At 44.1% G+C, this 25,909-nt stretch overlaps 3 protein-coding genes across 9 annotated transcripts in view; all 3 read right to left on the bottom strand.

The window, feature by feature from the left end:
- dok7b (docking protein 7b) overlaps positions 1 to 5,556 on the bottom strand; it is a 32,268-nt gene extending 26,712 nt beyond the window's left edge. For all 5 annotated transcript variants that reach the window (XM_064344973.1, XM_064344972.1, XM_064344971.1 and 2 more), the window contains exons 1-4: positions 4,768 to 5,556; positions 4,604 to 4,649; positions 2,642 to 2,872; positions 808 to 1,008 (exon numbers count right to left, since the gene is read on the bottom strand). In XM_064344973.1, coding sequence (XP_064201043.1) covers positions 808 to 1,008; positions 2,642 to 2,872; positions 4,604 to 4,649; positions 4,768 to 4,821 — 532 coding nt within the window. In that variant the 5' untranslated portion in view covers positions 4,822 to 5,556. The remainder of the gene's footprint in view (positions 1 to 807; positions 1,009 to 2,641; positions 2,873 to 4,603; positions 4,650 to 4,767) is intronic.
- A 398-nt stretch (positions 5,557 to 5,954) lies between these two features.
- LOC135259971 (hepatocyte growth factor activator) lies at positions 5,955 to 18,298 on the bottom strand. Its single transcript, XM_064344976.1, has 14 exons — positions 17,346 to 18,298; positions 16,722 to 16,797; positions 15,814 to 15,907; positions 14,737 to 14,810; positions 14,024 to 14,170; positions 13,563 to 13,694; positions 12,853 to 12,963; positions 11,697 to 11,871; positions 11,128 to 11,225; positions 10,480 to 10,744; positions 9,931 to 10,070; positions 7,946 to 8,089; positions 7,174 to 7,319; positions 5,955 to 6,659 (listed from the first exon to the last, which is right to left on the bottom strand). Exons 1-14 carry the CDS (start codon positions 17,406 to 17,408, stop codon positions 6,495 to 6,497), a joined length of 1,830 nt encoding a protein of 609 aa, XP_064201046.1. The 5' UTR covers positions 17,409 to 18,298; the 3' UTR covers positions 5,955 to 6,494.
- A 680-nt stretch (positions 18,299 to 18,978) lies between these two features.
- Positions 18,979 to 25,909, bottom strand: part of LOC135259969 (regulator of G-protein signaling 12-like) — a 62,464-nt gene continuing 55,533 nt past the window's right edge. For 2 of the 3 annotated variants that reach the window (XM_064344967.1, XM_064344966.1), the window contains exon 18: positions 18,979 to 20,826. In XM_064344967.1, the coding sequence (XP_064201037.1) occupies positions 20,519 to 20,826 (308 nt within the window). In that variant the 3' untranslated portion in view covers positions 18,979 to 20,518. The remainder of the gene's footprint in view (positions 20,827 to 25,909) is intronic. The other variant, XM_064344969.1, reaches the window with a different exon arrangement.

The following is a 25,909-nucleotide window of genomic DNA, read 5'->3' on the forward strand; positions in this document are numbered from 1 at the left end:
TACACCGATAAAAAGCAGCAGACTAGTGCTGAGGCCAACATGCGTCATCAGCTCAAGGAGGAGAGCGGAGTTCTGGATTTAGAGGAAATGGTTGTGAAGGTCTAGTAATGTATATAAACACTTGATTCACATCGTATAAATTTGCCATTAACAGCATGTACAGCTGCATCAATTCTTTACATATTTTCCTCTTTTATAGTTACCATACTTACACCAAGAAAGTTTTTAGACAATGGTTTCCTCTGTTTAAGCAGTGTCTGGAATAGTAAACAAAGGTTATTTGATTCTGTAATTCATGAAAATAGCTGTCAAGGCAAGCTTCAGTTAACTATCTAAATGAATACTTTCACAGACATTTTTTCCAGTTCATATGAAAATAACAACCCACTTGATGACCTCAATTTTGGCTGAACCACAATGTGGATTTTTCGCAAGGTACTCTGCACTTTGAAACTGTCACTGACGGTTTCACATCACAGCATTTTGAAGTCAAAAAGCAGACGCCCAACTGAAACATCAATATTTACCCTCATGAGTAAATAATAAACCCCGGGCTAGTAGAAAGAACAGAGCTGTCACGATTCTTCCTCCTTCTGAATGGAATTTTTTTTCTCTCTGGTCTGACAGAACAGCCACGGCTCTTGTCTCAGGGTCCCACGGGACCTGAATGAATGCCCCCCCCCCCCTCCGTAAAAAACGGTGAACGGTCACAAGGTATGGGAACCCATACTTCAAAGAGAACCCACGATGATCAGTTACAGCCAGTGCACACCAGACAACAGCTAAAACCAGCGGAAGGGGACTCACAGTAGCCGCAGCGCGTACCCCCCTCGAAGACGAATCCGTTTGGAACGGCCCCGTATCTGCGCAGGTCCGGGAGATTCCACTGTCCGATCACGGCGGGGGGGACGTCCCTGGTGATCGCCAGCAGGTTGTTACACAGGTGCAGGGTTGCCGGCCCACTGTCCAGCTTTGTACCGGGCAAAACTCCAACATTAAACCTGTGGACTGGAAGGAGAAAGACAAAACCCATTATATATATATATATATATATATATATATATATATATATATATATATATATATATATATATAATGCAATATAACCAAATAACTGCATTTGATTACAGCAACATCAAATAAACTACATTTGTTACACCTACTCTATAAGGGATTTTTTTGTAATTTAAAGAACTGCATCAACTTTTTGGTGAAGGAAAAATTATTATTGTTATTATTATGTGGAGAGAAAATATCACATCGAAAACGTACATTCATTAAAACCTCCAGCGTGCTTTTGTTTCACCGCACAACACGAGGAGCATGAGAATGAGGACACGGAATGAGGATTCAGTGTTCTAACAAAAACCCCGGCCAAGACGACTCACAGCTAAATACTTCTGATATAAACGAGATCTAAGAAACTTTCAAATAAAATCTAAATGATTTAAAATGTGTTGGCATGGCAGCTGAGTGTTAATTTGCGCCAGTCTGCGTGCGGCACATAATTCAACGTAAAACTGCCAAACTGTGCCTTCCCCTGCACAAACCCCAATTTTTAAAAAAATTTAGAATCTGAAGCTGCCGTTGGAGGCGATCACCGTTCACGCATCATTAGTCATGTGCGAATTAGCGGGGGGAAAAAACGGTTCCGACACAGGACAGTGCTCTCCTTCAGCCGGGAGATTGATGACATTAATGATAATAAAAAACTTTTTTCCGGGGTCTGCCAGCTTGCGCCTGTCATCGCTCAGAGTGGGGATGATACATGGAGACCTGCAAATCAAAACAAAGGCTCTGGCACTGAGGAATCACTGCTCTCTGCGTGACAGATGGGTGGCATTTCTGCATGCCAGGTCACGTGTCCTCAGCAGCCACAGTCTGCAGCCTCACTCCAGCTAACGCTGGGCCAGCTTCGTTATTATTTTCAGAACTCAAATGCACACACACACACACAAACAGACACACGCAAAAGCATGCATGCACACACACATACACAAACACACACACACATGCAAACACACACACGCATGCACCCACGCACACACACATGCACACACACACACATACATATACAAACACACACATGCATCCATGCATGCACACACACTCATACGTACACAAACAAACACACACACACACACACACACACGTGCGAACACACACAGCTGCAAGCACACACACACACACACACAAACACAGAGGGATGAAACACAACAGGAGCAGAAGGGATGAGGTCGCATTCCTTAAATATTTATGCGTCAAAACAATATTGCATGATATGGAATAAAGCAATAACATACAAATCCAGCCCTCTGAAAATGTTACATAATATTGCACAGGAGAGACGCAGCCTAAAGTATTTTCAGCATAATACATAGTGAAATGCACAATAAAATAAAACCACAGTGTTATCTCGCAACCGATTTCAGGGCTTATTCGCAAGGCATAATATGAGCCGCACACACCAGAGGGAGCGGGCCCCCTCCATTTCAAGTAAAAAATAATAATAAATATATTCAGGCAGGAGGTTTTACGACAGCAGCGAGGGACTCAGTGCTAACCAGCCTGTGGAACAGCAGAGGAGTCCGAGAAAGAGAAGAGGCGTACCAACACCCACACCCCCCCCCCCCAAGCTCACCTTCCCCCAGGCAGTAGCAGATGCGGATATCCCACGCCAACAGCGCCTCCTTGCTGTCGAAGCCCAGCACCACGGCCTGGCTCAGACAGACGACCGAGAGCGTGTAGCTGACTCCTTCGAGGGAGAGGCCGGGTTCGAGGCCGCAGATGTCCTCCAGGGTGACGCTCCACCTCTCCCTGCGCCCGTTCGCCTTGTCCGATTTGTCCTTGTGCGCCTGCAGCACCAGGCAGTCTGCAAGGACCGGAGGCTCGGATGTCAGTCAAATTGACCGGGCTGGCATTCTGCCTCGGACAAGATGGGGCTTTGCAGAGAAAAGTGACAGGAACGGAACAGGAGCACGGTGTCGCCGCCCTGACACTGACAAACGTCTTCCAATATCTGTGTCATGGTGGATTTGGGCTTAGCTGCAAGTCATTCGGACACATCCTTAATGGCAACAGTTAGAAGAAGTGTAGTTCTTGGAAGGTGTAAACAACACATGGTTTTATTTGAACTAATTCAAAGAATATTCAGTTTGTGCATTGGTTTGGAACGGGGCAAGCACAAATTGGGGTTAGCATCCTGATCCACGTGACTTCCTTCAGCTCGCACAGGCTACACACAGTCAGCTGAAAAAACACCTTACTTAAACACACACACTCACACATGCGCGCACACACACACACTCACACATACGCATACAAACGCACACACACACTCACACACACACACACACATATACACACACACACACACACACACACACACACACACACACACACTCACACACACACACACACACATACATACACACACACACGCACATGAACACAGACAGCTGGGATAACTGCCATTTCACAGGCTGAGTGATCCTGGCACACAGCTGTGGACTTAACAGGCTGAACAGTTCCCAGGTCAGTCGGAGACGGCCAGAAACAGAGAGAGGGCTCTCCTTCTCACTGGATTAACAGTGGTCCGGACAGAACATACAGCCAAAAGCACTGTATATTCATCTGCATAATGCCACAGCGAAGTTAAGAATGCACTAGGCCTTGCTGAGTAGCAGGTGTAATTAAAAGCTCTTCCATCCGATTGGCCCAGTGTGTTCTCCTTGTGACCAATGGGAAGAATGCCCAGTCAAATTGAATAGCCAATAAACTACGTCTAAGTACCGTGCCTGTTTTAGTGCTTTTTTTTTTATTTATTTTTTTTACTCAGCAAGAGTGACACGATACTGTCCATAACAAATAATCATATACTGCCTTACAAAGATAGAACTGTGTTCAAAATGTGTGGTCGGCTGACTGGCTGTCGAAATTTTTGGAAATGTGTGAAATTTTGACCTACCAAATCAATTACTGCTTTTCTTTTGCATTATCTTTCGTCAACCAGAAAGTCGTTATTTCAAATGAAAAGGATGCAATAAAACATAAACAGTACCACTTTGACCGCCTCCCAATGCACACTTCAATTATGGATGGTTTTCTGATGACACGCATTTCAAATGAAATTGCATGGCTATGAATGATACTACCGTTCCGTTTAAATGACCTCATGAATAATATTAATCGGTGTCTGCCAGACTTGTAACGTGGGTCCTAGAATTACCGCAACTAAGCGTCGAGAGCAGTGATAGGTAATAGTATGCAAGAAACTCGCGCACAAACAAAACCGAAGCATATTTTGGAAGACGTCCACGACCCATTCACGTATGCACAGGCACACAAAAAAAATACACGCGCCGGCTCGGCAATAGGTTCTGAGGCCAGTAATATTTGCAGGGCGAAAAGTTGTTACTGCTTCATTCAGAAATAGATGTAGACACCACACAGAACTTAATCGACGCAGAGAGATACCGCAAATATTTGACTGCATTTAAATGTAACGATGCTACACTTTGAAAGTGAGAGCAGCTATTCCTGTTATTGTTGATCGTAATATTACCCAGAGCAATGTCAAATATAGAAACACTTAGCAACATACCTGCTACAGGGGAGGGCTTTCTGAGCGTAACCCACCTACTCTTCCACTGCAGCGATACAAACACACCAAAATACAATGTTAAAATAGCAAACAACTGACATCATCCAAAGATTTTCAGGTGAAAAAAGAATTACACAAGTGAAAAATAAATTATTATTAATCACCTTTTTTCCATCTCTCAATTTCACTTGTCCCTCCACAACGACCACGTCCGTCATCTTCAGTCATGGTTCCAAACAGCTGCTCCGCGGACTGTCCTCCTCCCTACTGAGGGGTCACTTTCAAAATAGCTTTATTAACTTACTGCACCGTGGCGCGGGGACCCGGCCTGCACCTCACGCGCGTGCTGAACGTTTCGCCGTCCGCCACCCACCACGCGTGAACAAGCATCATCAGAAATGTTTGAACAGTTGCGGTCAGTTTCGAAAAGGTCAGAGCGTAGTAAAGTTCTCACAAGGAAAAGTATGTAAAGAATTCAATTAATATTTATTAACAAACGCATTTAATTGCTATTGTTTATGCATAAGATAACATGGCGTGTTTGGTTTCCTCCAAACGTTTATAAAACTATTTAGGAAATATCTACGCACGGATAATCAAAACCAGAACCCCCTGCCATAAATAATTGACGCTTAAAAACGATCCCTTGAGTAGGTATCAATAAAACGGCAAACCAATATAGGAAAATGTCCAATGGATTAGGAATGTTGCAAGCTTAATAATAATATTTATTTATTTATTACGATATCTTTCCGGTGTTGAAAATGATTGGTAACATTACCTTCACTGGATTAGCTGTAGGGATTCTTCCTAACATAGCTAACCTAACTAGGGTTTAGATGCTATCCAAGACCAACCTATCTTTGTCTCCTGCTGTTGGGCGTGTGTGTGTCTTTAGAGGATTCCCAGAGCAGAAACTCAGCAATGAGAAAATTTTGTTAGTTGTAAATGCTATTTATTGTACTTTTGCCGTTTCTGTTTTATTAAAGAATATGCTTCTTAAGTATTGGTTCAATGTTGTAACACTTTATGTGGCTGTCCTTTCAAAAAGAATACTCATTATAAAAATATAGGACTGAAAATGTTTAAGTACTGCAGTGTTTTACCTTATAAAGTCCTAATATACAAAAATTACAGTGAAACATGCAACTCCTTTCAAGTACTGTTAGTTAATAAATTATGCTACTCCCTACATACACATTGTGCTAATTTTATGAATAACAGTGGCAAATATTGAGTATAGATATACAATGCTAAAGATGAAAAAATACATTCTTCAGGAAATTCAGAACTTCAGTCAAAAAGAAGAGTTATTTTTTCCTTAATTTTGATTGAAATTCATTGTCAAATGTTCAGTCTTTACTTTTATTATTTTAAATTAAGGCCAAACTATTCTTTCGCTGAATTGGTCCCTTACATGTACACAGAAATAGATACAGTGTATAACACATAATAGAAACATTTTTCATGGAGAATATTGAATATTTATCAATGAGCAATTATACATTTGCAAAATATGTATAATTATAAAATAAAATAATAAAAAATAATTTTAAAAAATACTACTGGAAAGCCTTCTTCTATACCTTTACGTCCAGGAAAATTTGAAAGTACTGTCCACATTTCCAGAACATTCTTCAAGTCCAATGGCTGCTAATTTGCTTCTGCAATTTCCAGGGCATGGACGAAGAAGCAGAGGTATTCAAGTCCAGACTGGATTCAGCGCTAGATGCTCTCTAGTTTGTCGGTAAATGACGAGACCTCGACGGACCTAACGGCCTGTTCTCCGCGTTACATATTCCGTTGTTTTCCAGCGCTGGTATCGCATTAGGATTTGCTCTTTGTTCTCCACGTTACGCAGTCCGATGTTTTCACGTTGCCGGGGACGGCGTTAGGATTTGCGCTTCATCACGCGGTGGATCCAGTCCACGTAGTTGGAGACCTTGGTGTAGACTCCCGGCTTCCGGTTCCTGCCACAGCCGTCGCCCCAGCTGATGATGCCGTACAGGTAGTGGATGTCGTTCTTCACGCAGTCCAGAGGGCCACCGGAGTCACCCTGGAGGATTACAGACAGACAGACGCACGGCCACAGCCCTGTTAGTGCATGCTGCCCGAGAGTGGGGAATTATGCAGAGCATACAAACAAGCAGACTGAGATACTGTACAACACTACAGTGTGAAATCATAGAACGCTGCAGGGTACATTCTGACTATCTGAGCCAAAATCAGTTCAGTAGCTTACTTCCCAGCTTGGAATGAATAGCCAACAGCACTGGTAAATATCTCAAAATGAGCCGTAATAAGTTGTAACCATGGTTACTTTAAATTATATCATTATTAATCTACCATGTCATTTAAGAGAAATTGCCTTTCAGAAGCAAAAGTGATTAAAACTAATTACCTACTCATTACCAATTAACCTGCTGTGTAATTGACTATAATTGCCTCGTGGAGTTACAGTCACAAATTGGTTCAACTTCAGCTTAGTGCCATATTATTACCCATTTATTCTGAAGTGTCTGATGTTCGATGCCCTGCAGTACGACGTTTGATTTGTGACCCCACAGTACCTGACAGGCGTCCACACAGCGATGGCTTCCAGCGCACAGCATGTTGGTCGTGACCTCTGAGCCGTACACGTCCGGCCGGGAGCACTGCTCAAACGGGACTATGTGGACGGTGCCTTCCATTAAGTGATGTGCGTATACCTTGGCCTCTGGAAGAGCAAACGGCAAAACACGGAGCGAACTCAAGACAGGACCGGATCCTCTAGATGGGACCGGATCCAACATCAGAAAGACAAACACCAATCTCATCACATCCAGTCATCTCTCATGATGGTAAGACGATGACTCTTACCAGGTGCCCCTAAGAACACACACGCTGCGGTTGAGTAAAGTTAATCACCTGAGTAAAATGTATTCACCATCAATTCAATTTTTATTTTATTTTTTACAGCACGGTGCTATAGAGACGCTGTCAGAGACGCTTCGCAGGCAAATATGGAAAAAGGAAAAAAATATAAAAGACCAGGAGTGAAACCCAAATAAAATCATAATTGAGGAGGTAAGGGTGAAAAACCCACCCCACGGGGAGGAAAAACACTCAGACAGAAGTGAGGAGAACACCTGGGTGGGTGGAAAGAAATCACAGAAGGAAGTCGGCTTAGAGGGGAAACTGGCCCATCGTCAACAGCTGCTTAGGCTAAATGATAATAGGGATATTACTAATATTCTGTCGACTGATATTTGTACGCTGAACATAGCGTTGGGTTGGCGCTTGCCCTTAGGCGCAGAGCAGGTGAGGTGAGCGAAAGAAGAGGCTGTCGGGAACAGGACTCACTCTCATACATGTAACCCCAGCCCATGATCTGGCAGCAGTGGTAGTCGGGAAAGGTCACGCCCCCTGCTGGCAGGCAGATGGGCTGCACAAACTGGCTCCTCCTGGCGCACCGTCCGCCGTTCTGCTTCTTCAGCTTCACCAGGACTGCGGGAGGAAGAGGGAGGAAGAGCGCCCCCCCCGGGGTGGAGTGTTTTAATCGCACGCCGAACGCGACGCGGCCATCAGCTCACTCATTAACAGGAGCAGCGTCTGATAAGAAGAAGTTTAAAATACACTCGCCACAAGTGCAGGGCTAGGTCAGTATTCACGGGTTTGAGCCTCGAGTGTGTCACTAGCTGACTACGACTTGGGAGTTCACAGCTGTTAAACGCACTGGGAGAGACGGTTTAAGCCAGAATGGGCTCTCTGGGTTGCCATGACATTAGTTCCAACCCGGCGATTCATCAGTCGCTAACAGGCTAGCAGTCGTGAGAGAGTCTGTGAAAAACATCTCTTCCTGTGATTGGTGCTAGCTCTCCTGCAGTACGCTGTGGCCTGTAGCTGGGGGAAGCAGAGGAGTGTGCATGCTTTAGCAGCAGGGTGCCTTGCACGGGCGTGTGGCACAGCATTTGACTCGGGAGGGGGGTTGCAATTTGCAATTCCGAATCTGGGAGCGAAACAGAAAATAGGGGAGAGCTGTTCCAAAAAAACTAATTAGCCATAATGAAATCCCTCCCACAAGAAAACGAGCCCATCCATCACAGATGCGCTCTTAATCATGCACCACACACCGCTGTTAAAAACACCCAGCTAATCACCTCTGTGGTAAAAAAAAATAAATAAATAAACGAATCCCTTCGGAGAAAAAGAGTTAAGTTATTTCGGGTGCAGACTAAGTGCTCTCAGACGCCTGCGTTTCCAACAGGGAGTGAAGTGTGAACCTCCCACACGGGAGACAAACTCTGAGGACTGCTGCAGCGCTGACCCTTCAGGAGATAAACGGCTGTGATATAAAGGGTAGCAGATGATGCGCTTTTATTATTTAACTCGTTTATTATTTCAGCTGAAGGGGACGCGTAAACGCGCAGGAGCAAAGCTGACTGAATGCCGTTTACGGCTGGCGTCTGTAAGCAGTGCGAAATATTGGAACCAAACCAGGAGGGAAAAAAAAAATCGGTTGCATAATTTCCCCTAAAATACCACAGTAATGGCAACTGTCACAGAGCTGCACAGCTGGACAGTACATTTACCATTAAATGTGCATTCACCATATCACCCCACAAAATGGTAATTACGTAATGTTTTAAAATGGCACCTTAATGTTCCTGGCTTAGTTTCCGGCTAAATGTGTTCCTCAATAGGGAATTCTTCATAGCTTTCTGACATATCCCCAAACGACCTAAAATATTATGTCAAATTGAATATTATCTCCCTCGGAGGAAATCCTACAATCTGATTATAATGATTATGAGAGATTATGAGAATAATGATGAGTACAATAATGATCATTTTGATGCTTGCCTGTGATATTAATATACAGGTACTAATATTCGCAGTGCAGAACGGGCAGGATTAATCTGTAAAAAGGCTTCCAATCTCCCGTACGTATGTATTTCTGTAGAAAATGCCACTCTTTGACTGGGATCGTGTTGAGTCGTAAAACTGCGAGAAAACCATGGCAACCTGAACCGAATGAGAACGAGCAGCGGTTCAGACTTGAGGCACCTAATTCTGGCCCAGGAAGGCTGCGGCCAAAACAGGTTTCTATCTCAGCCAAATAATAACTGCGCAGCTCGGAGAGCGCTTAAAGTGTTTCAATTAAAGTACTAAGTAATGCAATCAAGTGTTCGATCGGTTTTCTGGGGGGAAGAAGCGCGCTAGGCTGCGGCCGTGTGATTAGGCAAGCTGAGCTAAGCCGTGGCCGTGTGATTGGATACCCCGGGTTTAGTTAAGGCCTCGCGATGACGTTAGCCGTAACTTCAATTTACGAACGAAGTTCTGCTTACCAATGTCGTGGAGAGTGGGATTGAACACTGAAAAGTGATCTGGAAAGACGTACTTCTCGATACCGTAGGATTTGGCATTGGGCCCCGTGTCGTTGTACAAATGCGCCCCCAGCACCACGCGCACGCTGGAAACGTGGGGACTGAGAGGAGGGAAAAAAGAAAGAAAAAATAAATTTTTAAAAAATTCTTCAATTCCAGGAACGGTTAACCTCCTGAGACCTGGCAAAATAAAGGTTTAAGTATTTTTTTTTACAAGTTAATACAAGTGTCACGGGTGACAAAAACATGAAAATTTCGTATTAGAATTTATGGTTCTTGAGATTAAGACAAGAGACTCATGTCCCCTGTAGGGGACAAAAAATGAATTGATGGTCTCAAGAGCATAAAGAGGCATCAGAAGAAACTAGCATTTTTTTTAAAAGTGGTACGCGTGCCTTTTTCTGTGCATGTACTATATGTGAATGCATTACTGTGAGTTGGACGAGAGAAAAGTCAGGTAAAAAGCAAGTCATAAAAAAGTAAGTGGATCTTGGCGCGACGAGTCCCCACCTGCCGAGGAAGCAGTGCGCGGCAGACACCAGCCAGCAGGAGGCGATAAGCGTCCCGGCGCAGAAGGAGCTGCCGATGTAGACCGCTGCCACCCACGGGTGGGCACCGGGGAGGGAAGAGTGCCCGCCCAGGATCCGCCCCCTCGGCATCCTCTTCTTGTGCCTCTTCCCGCAGACGGGGGTCCGTCTGGGCTTGGGCCGCTGGGCGGGGGTGGGGGCAGGAGAGAGGGGGGGTTCGGCCATGACCTCGACCCGACGGGACATCGCTGAGGGGGGGGCGGGAGAGATACGTTACTATGTATGAGAACCAGGAACAATAAAACACGGAAAGGACAAATTGTTCAAATTGTTGTTGACACCTTTCCACATACAGTACGAACCACCAATCAAGGAGCGCAACGTTAATGCAACAACGCTGATGGTGATTGGTGGATATTTCTTGCCGCATAGTACTGTATTCCCAGAGCCTCAGTACTCCCATAGGGATATGTCCTGCACAGGGAAACGTCACAGCACTCCCATTTCAGAGTAAAATAAACTCTGACAGAGTACATTTAAGACTTGCTGTCCATTTTGGACATTAGAAGTATCCTACCAGTCGATTTAAGAGTGAATATTCAGTGGTGTAGCCCCAGTGCTCAGTACTTACTAAGAGATGCCCTGCATTTCGGAATGTGGCAGTACTCCCAGGAGATTTCAGTGTCCCTCAGTGTGTAGCACCACGGCATCGCGTCCTGATCAGGGTTCCTGCGCAATGCAAACATACGTGTGGAACGTCAGGGTTCTGTGATCCGTTTTTCTCCATCTAAACCCTCATTTTTATTTATTTATTTATTTTATTAATCTAATCTTTCTCTAACCAGGGTAGTCAGATTGAGATTGACACCTCTTTTGCAAGTGAACCCCTACAGCCTATCCACGCGAATACGAGAACGTGAACCTCATTCTTGGCAGGCAACAGCGCTAACCACTGTGCCACCATGCCACCCATTCAATTCATTTTAACACAATTTGAAGGCATTTAGTAGTTCTGTTACATTAGCTCTACACACAATGAGGAAGAAAAGCATTTATTACTGCTGTAATCAGGGCTCCCTTGTGAAACAGACCCATATCTCAATGGGATTTCCCCGTGTAAATAAAGCTTATCTGTCTATCCACGTTCTCCGGTGAAAGATGAGTCAGTCAGCATCGGGGCTCAGTGTCGGCGGCACTCGCCTGCAGAACGCGTGCTCCCCGAGGCCCAGCAGGGCGGCGCCCTCCACGTTGTCCACGTGCAGCTCGTCGGTCAGCAGGTCCGAGTTCCAGGGCAGGCAGCGGGCGCCGGACCTGGCGACGCCAGCGGTGCCGCGGTAGCCCGTGCCGTCGTTTTCGTAGCACTCCACGTCGGGGGCTGAGCGCGGGCACAGGAAATCAAAATAAGAGCGCAGCAGGAAGTTTGGAGTCAAAATAAGAGCGCGCAGAGACTGACAGGGACTGACAGGGACTGACAGAGACTCACGCTGCCATGAGATCTACACCTGTTAAAACTGCAGACGAGCCTGTGCTGTACTGTATGTCTAATCTCACTCAGTTAGTCATTTAAAATCTATCGATTAATCATTGCTCATTTTGCACACACACACACACGCACACACACACACACACAGTACTGTAGATGCCTAATTGTGCTACAAATAATTCCGGTTAAATATAATTCTGTTAATGTGGTTAAGCCTGTAGGAGGGTTTATCTTAAGCAATTTGCATCAAAAAAAAGTGTGATGTTTTAAAATCTCACAATTACATTTAGGCAGTTATCACACGCTTGCTTCTTATCCAGAGGGGCTTACGTGAGTACATGCATACAGTTGAGTCACATTAGTGACAATTTATGGCTGATGAGCAATTATGCACACATGCAATATGTTATTTTCCCTATACTTTCCCTATGTTGTCACAAAACATATTTACATTTTCAAAGATTTTTCTATGACATATTAAGATTAAATGCACTATTTTCAAAGATTTATTTGCATATTAAAAAAAGCTACCATGAGCCATAGTGCTACTTCTGTTGACAGATTTATTACCTCATTACTTAAAAAATATGTTTCCACAGTGACTTTGGGCCATGGAATTAACGTACACAACAGGGAGCTTGCCCATTTGAAGGCATTATCAGCACACTGACATTGGAAGAACTGACAGCAACAGAGCTAACTGGTGCAAAAAAAAAAAAGTTTTTTCTTTGGCAGGGAAGGGAGGGGTTTCCATGGTGCAAATATTTCCAAGAACAAGGATTTTAAAGGTCTTTGGGCGCCCCTGGAATAGTCCTGTATATGAGCAGGGGGATCACAAAGGGGGGCGGGGCGGGGGGGGGGTCCGGTACTCACTTAAACTGCAGTGCCGGCCAGAGAACCCGGGCCTGCAGCCGCACACGGCCTCCCCAGTGGACACGATCAGACGGCAGGCTCCCTCGTTCTGGCACGGGTTCGAGATGCAGACTGCACGTTCAGAGACACGCCGAGTTACACAGGAAGTGGCATTCTCTTTGACAACAGAGTGAAGAGTGCAGATCGCACGCCGCACTGCAGGTTTCATTTTTCGGTAAATAAGTCCTCTGCTGCCCCGTTTCCTGTTTCAGATGCAACAAACAGCTCCTGGTGGAGTTCCTGTTCAAACATGCTGCCCAGAACTGAGTCGTAAAAAAAAGCAGTATTTTCTGAATAATAAACTGAGGCTATATTACCCTTTCAATCCTAACCACAAACTCAAAGGTGCTTGGCATCAGACAATCAAATACAATTTCTTCACAGCAAGAGACTAACAGCCGGGACCTAATTTCGACATGTTTGGGGAGGATGGAATTTGTGTGGGCTGGATAACTTGGGACTGGGTGAGGTATGAGAATGTGTGCAATTTTGATATATTTTTGAAAATCTTAGCTGAAAACACTGAGTCTTCACAGATCTTCAGTGACACTTCCAACAGTGGAAAAGCCGCCAACGAATTGATTCATCATTTCCTCATTGCTGATAAGATAAACATCACAGGTGATGCAAGTAACCTCCAGGCCACGCGCTCCTCAGATGACATCACATACCTGTGTATCGGACACGCTCGCAGTCGATGACTCCGCTGGCACAGGTACACTGTTCCACATTCCGATTGTGTATTCTGCCCCAGGATTCCCCCACGTCATAGTACCTGTGGTGCACTTCTTCATAGCACTTTGCTGAAACAGACCACAGGGCATCTTCAAAATGGCATCTTAAAAAAACTCAAGAGGCTATAAGCTCTAATGGAGAACTAAAAATGTACAACTAGGCTTTAATGGATTTCTCAAATCAAAAAGTCATCAATCGACAAGATGGTTTTACCACACACTCTAGGAGAAAATTTTAGAGCAAGGGTTTTTTGTTTTACCCCAGCACTAAGGCACCTGATTCTACTAAGTAACTAATCATGTTCTTCAATCAAGACCTTTATGAGTAGAATCAGGTGACCTGGCCTGGGCTGTACGTATTAGGGCGGGTGATAGGGGTCAATACAGTAATATCTCACACTCTGTACACAGCGTCCCGGTGTAGCCTTCGGGACAGGCACACTCAAAGGAGCGCGAGTGGGGAACATTGGAACACAGGCCGCCATTTTGACAGGGGGACTCTGCACAGGAGTCTGTCACACCGCTACCCGGCAACAGGAACAATCCTGAAATGCAATAACAGAAGAAACAGGGGCTATGATGAATATATGAATATGAATACCAACACAGTAACTAAATGTCTACATGTATTTATTACTAACTATCTCCTGTTAATAATAATAATATAATGTTAATAATAATAAAAGAAGAAGAAGAAGAAGAAGAAGAAGAAGAAGAAGAAGAAGAAGAAGAAGAAGAAGAAGAAGAAGAAGAAGAAGAAGAAGAAGAAGAAGAAGAAGAAGAAGAAGAAGAAGAAGAAGAAGAAGAAGAAGAAGAAGAAGAAGAAGAAGAAGAAGAAGAAGAAGAAGAAGAAGAAGAAGAAGAAGAAGAAGAAGAGGAAGAAGAGAAGAAGAAGAGAAGAAGAAGAAGAAGAAGAAGAAGAAGAAGAAGAAGAAGAAGAAGAAGAAGAAGAAGAAGAAGAAGAAGAAGAAGAAGAAGAAGAAGAAGAATTGTTTGCACACCCTCTAAAGCATATACAGGTATGGCAGTGCATCATATATTAGTGCGGCAGCTGTACACTACATCCTGGAAGCCCCATGTTTATGTTTATGTATTTGTACACGATTCTTACTGCTCGTTCTGTTGGTCTCAGGCACGCAATAGCCCCAGCGGTAATCTCGATCAAAGTTATGTGTAGTGGAACACCTAAAACACAAAAAAAAACACACAAAAAAAAACCAAAAGTGAGAAACACAGTCTGGAGATCAACTAGTTTTTTAATCTTCTTCTTCCTGTGGTTACACATGTGTATCACTAAGTGAGATAATATCACAGCCATGCACTAAGAATCCCACAGAAAATCAAAATACCAAATTGACCCAAATGCAAGTTCTTAAATTCCTGTGAAACTATGCTGACTGAGAGATGGAACAGCTAGAGTGGCTCAACTTCTGTCCAGTATCAGAAGCTTTTTAGGAAATGCCTTTAAAACCTCCAACTAAACCAGATTTTTTTCCCACTCAGTGGTCTAAGTTGGAAAAGGTTTAGGTTGAATGACATTATCTCAAACCCCTTTCAAGTAAAAATAAATGAATCACAAAAAATGTACTGTAGAATTAAAATAATAATAAATGCTCTGATTAGTCAGATATCTCGCAGGCCTCTGTTACACTGGTGGGTGATTTGGAATATATTTACACATAAGAATATTTCCATATTTGACGCTACGTGACCATTGTTGATAAAGGACCAACTGAAGTATTAACAGGCTGATTGTTAATGTTAATTGCATCTGTTGCCCAACACTTCTGTGACATTTGGCATTGAAAGAGAAGAGATGCAGACCCTTTGTAACTGATAACAGCGCGAAAGACAGCTACTTCATCACATCGAACCAAAAAAAAAACAAAAAAAAACCTTATCAGAGCTACAAAATGCCCCCGCCTAAAGCTCTGATGTTTTGCCATTGTATCTGTACAGCCAACGGGCTTAAAGGAAATAAATATATCGCTTCTGAGGGTGGGCAAATCAAAGAAAATAACATTTGGTAAGTTCCATGGCTAATTGGCTGGCTTCTGCCCTTTGCACACCGATCGTGCTGTGCGGATAGCGTTGTGTGCGTGTGGGGGAGGAATTCTTGTCTGTTTCTTCCTGCACAGAAGCCAAGGTAATAAGATAATAAACCACGCGGGCAATGAACACGACTCACCAAGGCTTTGAAGAATGCTTCTGAATGCATCTATGGTAAACAGTCCCGCCATAACGGAACGGGAATTTGCATTCCTTTCCGTCCACGGTGAGCACTGCAGGAAAAATGGGTCTGTGTGAGTTATTTATGCAACACCAGAGCGGTTTTCATACAAGGGCACGCGCACGGCAAATCACCGGTTTCTCAAAAAGACACATTCTCTGTACACTGTTATAGTTGAATTAACGCTGGAAATTTTAATGTGTAGAAACAGGCCTATATCATTGCAAATATATCCTCAAGCAGATTTATATACTTTTATTATTTATTTTCCTTTATTTAAACAGGTAGTCTCATTGAGATCGAGATCTCTTTTTCAAGAGAGACCTGCATGTAAATGTAAAACATATAGAACACATTCAACAGACAAGTGCATAAAAACTTTTTAAAAAAATAAATTTCATTTATCATATGGTAAAAAAAAAAAAAAAAAACATGTAATGTAGTGCTATGGTCTCCGGAAGCAGCCTACAGTAGTGTTCATCTGATACTGTTGGGAAATAAGTAATTTCCTAGAATTTCACAATCCACCGGATATGTACTGTATATTATGCTCTGTATAGCTCTCTTCCGACCTTAATCAAGTATACGCAGTTCTTCCAGCATGCCAATTTCACAGCGTCATCTTTCCCCGACGAAATTATCTCTCTTGGCAAGGGAATTATGATGGCCGAAAGCCAACATAAACACAGTTTTTTAAAGTACATCCATGTGTGAAAATTTTAATTCAGGCGCAATATTCAATGCATTAGAAAATACGTACTCTCAACACCTCTTCTACGAACCTTCTAAAAAACTACATAGACTACAGAAAGGATATTTTGATTTTGATTTTCAGAGTGTTCATTATATGGGGGCAATTACCTTACCTTTACTATACGTTTGGCTCTCCTGTGCCCCCACGTTCCTGGAATTCACAACTTCATGGCCAGGTGGTAACATTCGCTAGAAAGACAAAAAAAAAAAACTTCACTGAAATTAATGAACTGGCTGCGAAAGCAAACTGCAATAGATAGAATTGCATTTCCCTCTCAATACATTTGCGCAATTGCGCAGCAAACTATTCCCAAAACCTATTACGGAGTCTTATCTGCAACTCATGTAAATCAATTAACCTTGCAGCATTGCTATATCAATTCCTTTTCTTGACTGATCCCCCAATTCACAAAGATATTCCCTTATACTGAAAAGGACAATTACTTTTCACTGCTGCCATCGTTCGATCACGCAAATAAGCTTTCCAAAACCAATTACAGGTTTATTACATGATCATGGAAAGATATTCCACCGGTTTTGTTTTCTTACAAACTGATTTATAACACAACGCGGTTTTTCTTTTTCGTATATCCCCACCCCAAACATTTTAAACGTGCTTGTCGCGTTGTAAACCCGAAATCGTATACGCACACGGTATATGTTTTCCCAAGATACACGAACCCCCCCCCCCCCCCAAAAAAATCAAATGTTAATAGTATTCGCAAATGGTAACTTACCGTCCTCGCACTGACTACGCTAGGAAGGAGAAACAATATTACAAGTGACATCCTCATCTGCATTGCTTCTGTACAGTTTATATACAAGTGTGCCCAACCGCCAAGTTTCAGTTCTGTAAATAAAGTTCTGCTGTTTCAACACAGCGCACAAGGTGATTCTTCGCTGAAGCCAAAAGAAAGTTTTAGCGAGAAAAGACTGCAAACAATCCCGAAGTCACACTATCCAGCAATTCCGGATTACATTGGGTCACAGTTGCGTCATTTGGGGAAAGTCTTTGTAAAGGTTAGTTAATAATAGGCTCTGCATTCTGCTGCCAGCTAAGAGCTAGTAAAATTCCCATTGTTACTACTTTTGTTCACAAATTTCCACTGAGTGTGAGGACAAGCATTTTGTGTTTAATATTAGAAATACATTTTCATGTCATTAATGTTACACCTTGAGAGGTCAACAGACACCACGTACTCAAAGGCGTGAAGTCATTCCTAACGCGTTTCATTACAGATGTTACAGAAATGTATCTGGTGAAATGTTAGAGATGACAACGGTCCCCTTTTTCAGGTCACGCCACCAACATTCCACGCACGTGCTGCGACAAGAAGCTGGCCTTTCGCGTTGCCATAAAAATCACCCACACCAGACGCGATCGAACGCTCCAGATGAAAGGGCTCAGCGGCGTCTGGTAACGAGCCCAAACTCAGGTGGTAAATTAATGGTTAATAAGTAAGAAAGACAAAAATGAGCACGTCGCTAAAATGCATGATGGCCCGGAAGATTCGGGGGGCGAAGTCGAGCGTGACATGTAATTCAGTAATTTGTAAACAAATTGGATGACAAATAATGCTATTAATCATTATTAAAATGTTTCAACTAACAGTTTACAGACTTAATAAAACTGGAGTGAACCAACATGTGGTTGGGAGAGAACTTGTAAACACATCAACATGAGTGACTATGGGATGACGTTTTAATTTCAGCACAGTGTAAAAAAAAAAAAAAAAAAAAATTACGCGTTGCTTCACAGCAGAATTGGTTGGATGTCTCACACACACGCAGGTTTGTTGCCAGGTTGCAAGTACGTCTGAAACAAACAACAGGATATTGCAATTTCATGAACTGGATTGGGTTTTAACTGGAAACAACTGCAAAGTTGTGCTGGTACAGTTTAAATTGGTCAAGCATCCATAAGTCTCACTCCTCCACTGTCTATTCAGGCCAATGAACTGACTTTTTTATTCAAGCTTTTTTATTTGGCCAAGACATAGCACAATCAATAAAAACATGTATATGACAAATATTAAAAATTAACAATACAAAACATAGCGCCCAGCATTATAGCTTCTGTAAATAGAATTAAAACATCAATTGTAGTTGGCAGAAAGAATATCCACTACCTTCTGTTTAAAATCTGTTAATGAATGAACTTTGAGTTTAGTCTGCAGCTCATTCCAAGACCATGGGCCATGATAAAACACTTTTTTCATCAAATTGTTGCCTTAAGAGAGTTTGTAATTAAGAATGTTTGTAATTTGTGAGCAATTTTCATTTGCCCCAATTTAAATCAGATATTAAGATTTTCAAAGGAAATGTAAGTTTGTATTTGCTACAGTTCAGAAACAACACAGGAAAAACAACAGGGCTCTATTAATTTTATTCAGTCATGAAACATTAATGGCATCTATCAATACAATTAAACCAAGTCAAGGATGATCCAAATGCGAATTATTTCTAGTACAGATATATTTTACAATACTGAAGCTTGGAATGTATCTGTAAACAACTGTGTGCGACTGCAAATATCCGCAAATGTAGTGCATTCTTTATACATCTCTTTAGCAAGCGCACGTGCTGTACAACAAAAGTGACGACGTCGGTTCACCTCTTCTTTTAAACATGCGCTCCGAAGGGTTGAACATTTACGGTAAGAAATCAGTTGTAGTCGCGATTTGACTGTCTTTAAGAACAGTACATTATCTTTGCTGTTTCACAGATTCTGAAATTCCGATGTCAGCAAGAGCATGTACTCACTCTCATGAAACGCAGTCCATTTGTGCTCACGTCAGTGGAACTTAAACATCATTTTCACCTGTTGGAGGCTACTTACTTTAGTGCAGCTATAATACAAACTGAATCAAACGGTTCAAATGGCCTACCGTCTGTAGCACACAATGGATGCATAGAAACGTTTACAGTCATGTTTCTGATAAAGGGTATTTACTGTACAGAGACTATACAGTGTGATTGTTTATAAGTACTGTACAATTTGCTTCAACCAGGTAAGGAGATAAATGATTACTGCTAGGGTAGCCAACATGTCAAAGGCAAGAATACTGCAATGTTTACAAAAAAAAATTTTTTTTTAATCTAAGAGCACAGAAGCATCCCAGGCAGACGGCCAACTGATTCAGCCTTTGATGTCCTCGTGGTCAGTTGTTCTAGGAGACTTGGGCAGGGGACCTGGCCTGTGGTTCTGAGGCAGTTAAATGTCGCTGATGTTAAACGGAACAAAAAGCTGAGAGTTGAGCGTGAGTTCACTACCGGCAACAGCTGCAAAACCACTGAACTGCGTAACGTCAAATACACATCTGGGCACAATGAGGACCCGCTAAGGAATGGAGATAGGCACACCGAGTCGTCCTCCCACTGCCTGTACACTCCCGGGAACTTACCGGAAGCACATCAAGTCTTCCAGTGCTTTTATGGTGTGCCTGGGGAAGGTGCTTGAGATTTATGCTTGACATTGCAAAAAAAAACAGCCTTAAAATGTAAAGATGTGCTTAATGTCACTAGGTAAACCGGACTGAAAAAAAAACGTAGCACTAGAATGGTAAGAAAACACCTGCAACTCATGAAAAGCCGCTCTGCTCGTAGAACAGAATCGACCATTTCCCTTTTTCTTTTCTTTTTTTGCGGACACCACAGCTTGCTTTTTGTGTTAATAAAAGCAATGGGCTATGCAACACAGTGTACCATTAAACTTGAAAACAACACTGAATTTGAGAGAGAAAAAAAGGAGCCTAGCGTCCTTTAGCCGCTCCAGACTTGATAATGAGCCGGTGTATTTACACTATATTCAGATCAGGCCCTATGTACAGCGGTGGTCCCGGGGTGTGCAGGTGACCGGCTGGAGCCGGTTCGCCAGCGCTTCCAAAGTGCAGCTCCATGGCGCCCCCTGTCAGACGAAGGTGGCCTTGCAGGCGCCCTCCCTGGCCTGGCCGCTGTCGGGCCGGGGGGCGTTGAGGAGGGACGGCAGTTCGGAGGTGTTGTACACCCCTCGCCTCATCCTCCCCTGGCACTCCCGCAGCTCGGAGGCGTACCCCTCGAAGCTGAGGCTCAGGTCCGGGTCCCCCCGCGGGGCGTCCTCCAGCCGCACCCCGTCCACGTCGATGATCCGGTTGGCGGGCAGGGGGGACGCCCCTCCCTGGACCCCCTGCGGGCTCACGGGACCACGCCCCCTTCCCCCGGAGCTCCCCTCTGCGGCGTCTAAAAAAAATCGAAAAAGACAGAAGTTCCACAGATCAGAGCCGCTCTTCTCCCCAGTGGGAGTTTTTTTTATTTAATTTTTTACCTCATTTGCTTTCTATTTTGGGGCTCAGGCCCGGTATTTGCTCAAGTCTCGCACCGTTTTTGCTCTTCTTTGCCATTCAGTAAAGCTTTTGTTTGTGACAGTTTTCTTTTGAAAGCGCTATACAAATAAAGATGATTTGTGACGTCCAGAGAATATCAAAAGCCCTTCCACGCGCACAATACGTGTCACTTGAGAGATGAGACTGGCTCGGAAATACCGGGATATTGATGACCAGCAGAAAAGCCTGACGCAACGTAACTCACAGTTTTCACGGCCGACCCTGGTCCTTGTTCAAAAGTGTTTGAAACCAAACGGCTGCCACGTGGCCAGGTTTGTGCAAGAGTTTGTCTACCGTGGTCAAGGTTCTGCCACTACAGTGCTCATATCACACTCTTAAACTGAGTGAGAGCGAATAAGAGCAGCAGGATCATTCAGACCAGTTCAATACAGAGCAATACATCTGAGGAAGTGTTCAGTTTTTCAAAAATTTTATTCACACAACTGGGTTCTGATTCTGCATTAACACTGCCATGCATTACCAATATGAAAGATGACGTCAGATGCCTTTGAAATTAAATTTAATTAACCACTTGTATTTATATTTTCCACTTTCATTGAAATCTAATTAAATGAATTTAGGCTATAAACAGGGCACTTCAGTAGTGACAGTATTCGCTGAGGTCATTTATAAACAATGACCTACTACAGGAGAAAGCGCTGACCTGCTTTTCACTCTACTTAAGATTCAGTTATGGAAAAACATGCAGGACTTTGTAGATTCACATTAATACCAAGTCTGAAGAAAAATCTCAAGGGACTGTTAGAGCAGGCATTTGGTAAAAGCTACCTGACAGACTGTTATAATGCAATTCTACCTGAACCAAAGGGAGTGTTCTAGATGACATCACAGCTGACTGGTATGTACCTGTGCCTGGCTGGGTTCCAGAGAGCACATTCCTTACTGATGACACACACAGGTATCTTTCACGGGGTCTAATGTCAAATAAAACCTGAAAGGATGTTTATCAGTTTCTTTTTTTTACTGTAAAATGAGTAATAACAAATAAATGTTATGCCCTTTTAGTCTTTAAATAACACTGAAAGTATATCAAATAAAACTTTTTGTGGTTTGTAATTTGATCTTTAACGGGCACATCAGAAAAATATTTATTTTGAGTTGTCGGTTAAAACTAAGAGTAGAGTTCCAACGATCTGCATATAGCATATAAGTATGGTGCACTGTCCGTTAAAGGGTTACATTCAGATAGCATAAGACAAAAAGGCGTAATTCACAGCAGTGTGACCACACACATCGTGCCGCCATTCTCCCGTTATCTGCGTCCTGAATCGCCCGCGATCAGTAGCGCTTCTCAGACCTCTGCGGCGGTGTGGGCGTGGGGCGTTGTGTGAGTAAGCGTTTTAGCGTGTGTTTTTATTTTTTCCCACGTCTCCCCGTGCTGTGCGCCGGAGACCGGGGCCGAGCGTGTGAACGCGTGTCAGGATCAAGGAGGCCGCCGCGTCCCGCTGGGCGTGGCGGCGGAGAGGAATGCGCAGCCCTGCGTGGGCGCGGCGCGGCGAGGCGGGGCGGGGCGTGGCGTTGCCGTGACGCTGCATGACGTGGCGTCGGGAGGGCGCGGGCCTGTGTGGGTGTGTTATGGGGCGGCGGTCGGGCCTGCGTGCGCTGAGCCGAGCCGAGCTGAGGTGAGCTCACGGCTTGCGACACACGGCTGATTCGCCGGCTGATTTTCAGGGGTGGATGGGAGCGGAGCATGGGGGGGAGGAGTCTGGGAGGCAGCAGCGCTCCGCTCACAGCAAAGCATCATGGGGGGGGGGGTGGAGGGAGAGAGAAATTGAGAGAGGGGAAAAGGGAGAGGGTGGGGAAGAGAGATAGAGAGGAAGAGAGAGAAGGTGGGGAGATAGATAGAGGAAGAGAGAGATGGTGGGGGAAGAGAGATAGAGAGGAAGAGAGAGGGTGGGGGAGAGAGACAGAGAGGGTGCCGGGGAAAAAGAAATTGAGAGAGGGGAGAAAGAGAGGGAGAGAGAGAGGGTGGGGAGAGAGATAGACAGAGGGAAGGGGGAGAGAGAGGGTGTTGGAAGAAACAGAGATGGACAGAGGGGGGGGAGGGAGAGATGAAGGAGAGGGGAAGAGACTTTCGCTGTAAATTTCCATTTTTTTCTTTCAAATGCATTCATGTGCGTTATCTAAATGTATACGCTGCATATTTTACACCACTATTTGGCCAGTGTTCTCTGCGATCTGTTTTAGCTGGCGATGCAAAGCCAGGCAGCACTGATGAAAGCACCTGACTGAAATGTCTGTTGCAGTGCTGGGCATCGTATTCAGCAACTTGTCATGGTTGCTTAATAAGGCCTTTGACAAGTTTTCCCCAGAGAAAAATTCAGCCATATCATCTTATATTCATATTTCCTTCAGTGGTGTTTTCTGAGGCACAGAAGCCATTTTCCTACTGTTCTGTTTGGAAGGCTAATGTGAATTGTACATCACTGGGGCTGCAATCAGGGGCTTTCACCTGAAATAGGGCATTATTACATTGTTTGATGGCAATCACAGAACAAAACCCAGCACTTCTAAAGCTGTTTTTTAAACATACTTGAAAAATAAAGAAGTGAAAGAGGCCTGCCTACAAACCCGAGTGTTTGTTTTTTTCCATTTCTGTTTTTTTTTTCATTTCTGTCACTGTTTGAACCATTATTGTGTAATGTAATCGATCACTGCTGCTTGTACCTTCGCCCAAATCCTGATTCAGAGGACCATTATTACCCAGAATCCCTTTGTTTACACTCGGACGGAGCAGCGAGCCCCCACGTGTGATGTTCGCAGCATGTATGAAATCGATATCCTGCAGTACCGGCACCCCAATCAGGAGCTCACATTCAGAAGAGCGGGACCACGAGCCATCAACCAGCCCCCCCCCCCCCCCATCCCTCACCACTCCCGCCACCACCGCCCCCCCACGCCCCCCCCCACCCTCCCCCAATCCTCCAGCTGCTTCCAGCACTCACTGCGCCAGCTCTATCACATCTGGCCCAGGAGGGGGAGAAGACGAGCGAACCCATCAATCACACCCCCCTCCCTCCGAAACCTCCTCCCCGGACCCCCTACCATTTCTCAATCTCCAGTCTCTCTCTCTCTCTCTGCTCTCTCACCCTCTCTCTCTCTCGCTCCTCTCTTTCCCTGCAGTCATGTTTACAGGGGTCAGGCTCGAGAGGATGCGTCATTGAGACGCGGCGCACGCAAACATGGAGTCACAGCTGAAGTGCTGAATCACTGCTCCCTGCACACAAGGGAACCCTATCGGGCCTCAAACACCCCCTCACTCACTCCATTCAACCAGCAGTGCTCATGCAGCCACTACTTCGTCATTATTATTATTATTATTATTTTCTCTTTTTTACATTAAAATGTATATTTATTGTGTGATCCAGGGAAGGATTCCAGAGTTCTAGATTCCTAACCCTAACCCTAACTGTGGAGGCAACCTTAAAGGTCCAGGAAACTGAAACCTGTGAGTTCTTTGTTGATGTGTTGCTTTATTACTTTTTTTTTTATTGCATTCACAAATGCCCCAGAAATGTTTGTAAATGATTCTTGCAAAAAAAAAAAAGAAAAGAATGTGATGGATCGGTAAGTAGGCCTTAAATAGATTCAAGTTTATATATGTGGAATCAAAGCCTTTTGTTATTTGGGTGTAATGTCTGGAGTTTGAGGCTGCTGTTTCATGTTAGTGTACAATACCTCAGTATTACAATGTTATTACACATTCAATGATCTACATGTTTAATTACACAAAGGTAAGCCATAGCTTTACGTTGCTTTCTTTTGTGTTGTCTGGTAGTATAACGTCACTGCACGGGACAACCAGCTCTAACCTAGAGATGAAGAATGGTTTACTTATGGCGTGTCATACAGATATGAATATTAATGAGCGCAGGAAACACGCCCACCCTGCCCTTACCTGGAGAAACAAGTCACAATAGTCGACCAGTGTTTATTACAGTTTAATGGTTAGAATTGGGTATAAAAACTAATTTTTCGCGCCATATGACATATGTTTTTCTATTAATGCATTAATTTTCCTATGGGTCACACAGGCCTGTGGGGGCACAGCTTGAACGTTTACTCTGTACAAAGGACTGATTCGCAGGACTGAGGCTTATTAGCTCCGAGCTACAGGGTAATCATTAATGGACACTGGCTGATCTCTGAGACCGACCTCAGCCAGAGCTGGTTAGGAGTCTTTGACAACAATTATGCCAGCCTCTGGCTCCTATTTCCCACAGTCATTAAATGGTGCTTTGCGGTCCGCGTATCCACGTAACAATGCACCGAGAAACAAATGACAAAGCATACCCGATCCCCGATCATTTCTGCGAGCGCAGGTGCAGCGAACACCGCGGTTCTTATCTCGTCGTTAACGGGACCGAGGTGCAGGCGGCGCCCTAATTACACGTCAATCAGGCAGACGTGAAATTATCAGCAGTGAGTGCACGCGGACTGGATCGTCGCCTGGAACACCGAGGTTAACCGTCCATGAAAACGACAGAAGAGGGGAAATCGTCTTCCTCGTACAGGAAACCACCGGAATAATCCGGTCCGCAGAGCCCGTCTGGACCCAAATCAGCGCTAGAACTCGCGGTCTTCTCATCAAAGACCACCCGAAGTCTCTCCAGACCCCAGAAACAGAACAGATTAACGAGACAGGTAGCGTGATCTCAGCACCACACACGGAGCTTTGGCGTCCCGGCCAGTATTTTTTAATTAGCCGGCACATTTTTTATCTCCGCATGACATTTTTAATGATCATAAGTGTCTACAGTGTTTGACATGAGAAAGAAAAATGACAATTCTCTCAAGGAGGGAATTCATCCTGCAGTATTTATATTTGCACCACAGACTACACAGCCAGATTTAATAATGAATCACTTCAAGATCGATATCGTAGAGCCGGTGGAAAAGGGGGGAGGGGGCCTTCAGTT

The sequence above is a fragment of the Anguilla rostrata genome, chromosome 7 (assembly GCF_018555375.3).
Source record: "Anguilla rostrata isolate EN2019 chromosome 7, ASM1855537v3, whole genome shotgun sequence".
NCBI classification, from domain to species: domain Eukaryota; kingdom Metazoa; phylum Chordata; class Actinopteri; order Anguilliformes; family Anguillidae; genus Anguilla; species Anguilla rostrata.

Excerpts from the sequence above, each read along its gene's own strand:
- LOC135259971 (XM_064344976.1), bottom strand. The coding sequence starts at position 17,408 with ATGCAGATGAGGATGTCACTTGTAATATTGTTTCTCCTTCCTAGCGTA. Across the intron at positions 13,695-14,023 it reads CGGGACGCTGTGTACAGAGT|CAAAGTGCTATGAAGAAGTG; the intron begins GTGAGATATTAC and ends GGTCTGTTTCAG. Across the intron at positions 7,320-7,945 it reads CTGGGGTTACATGTATGAGA|AGGCCAAGGTATACGCACAT; the intron begins GTGAGTCCTGTT and ends TTGCTCTTCCAG.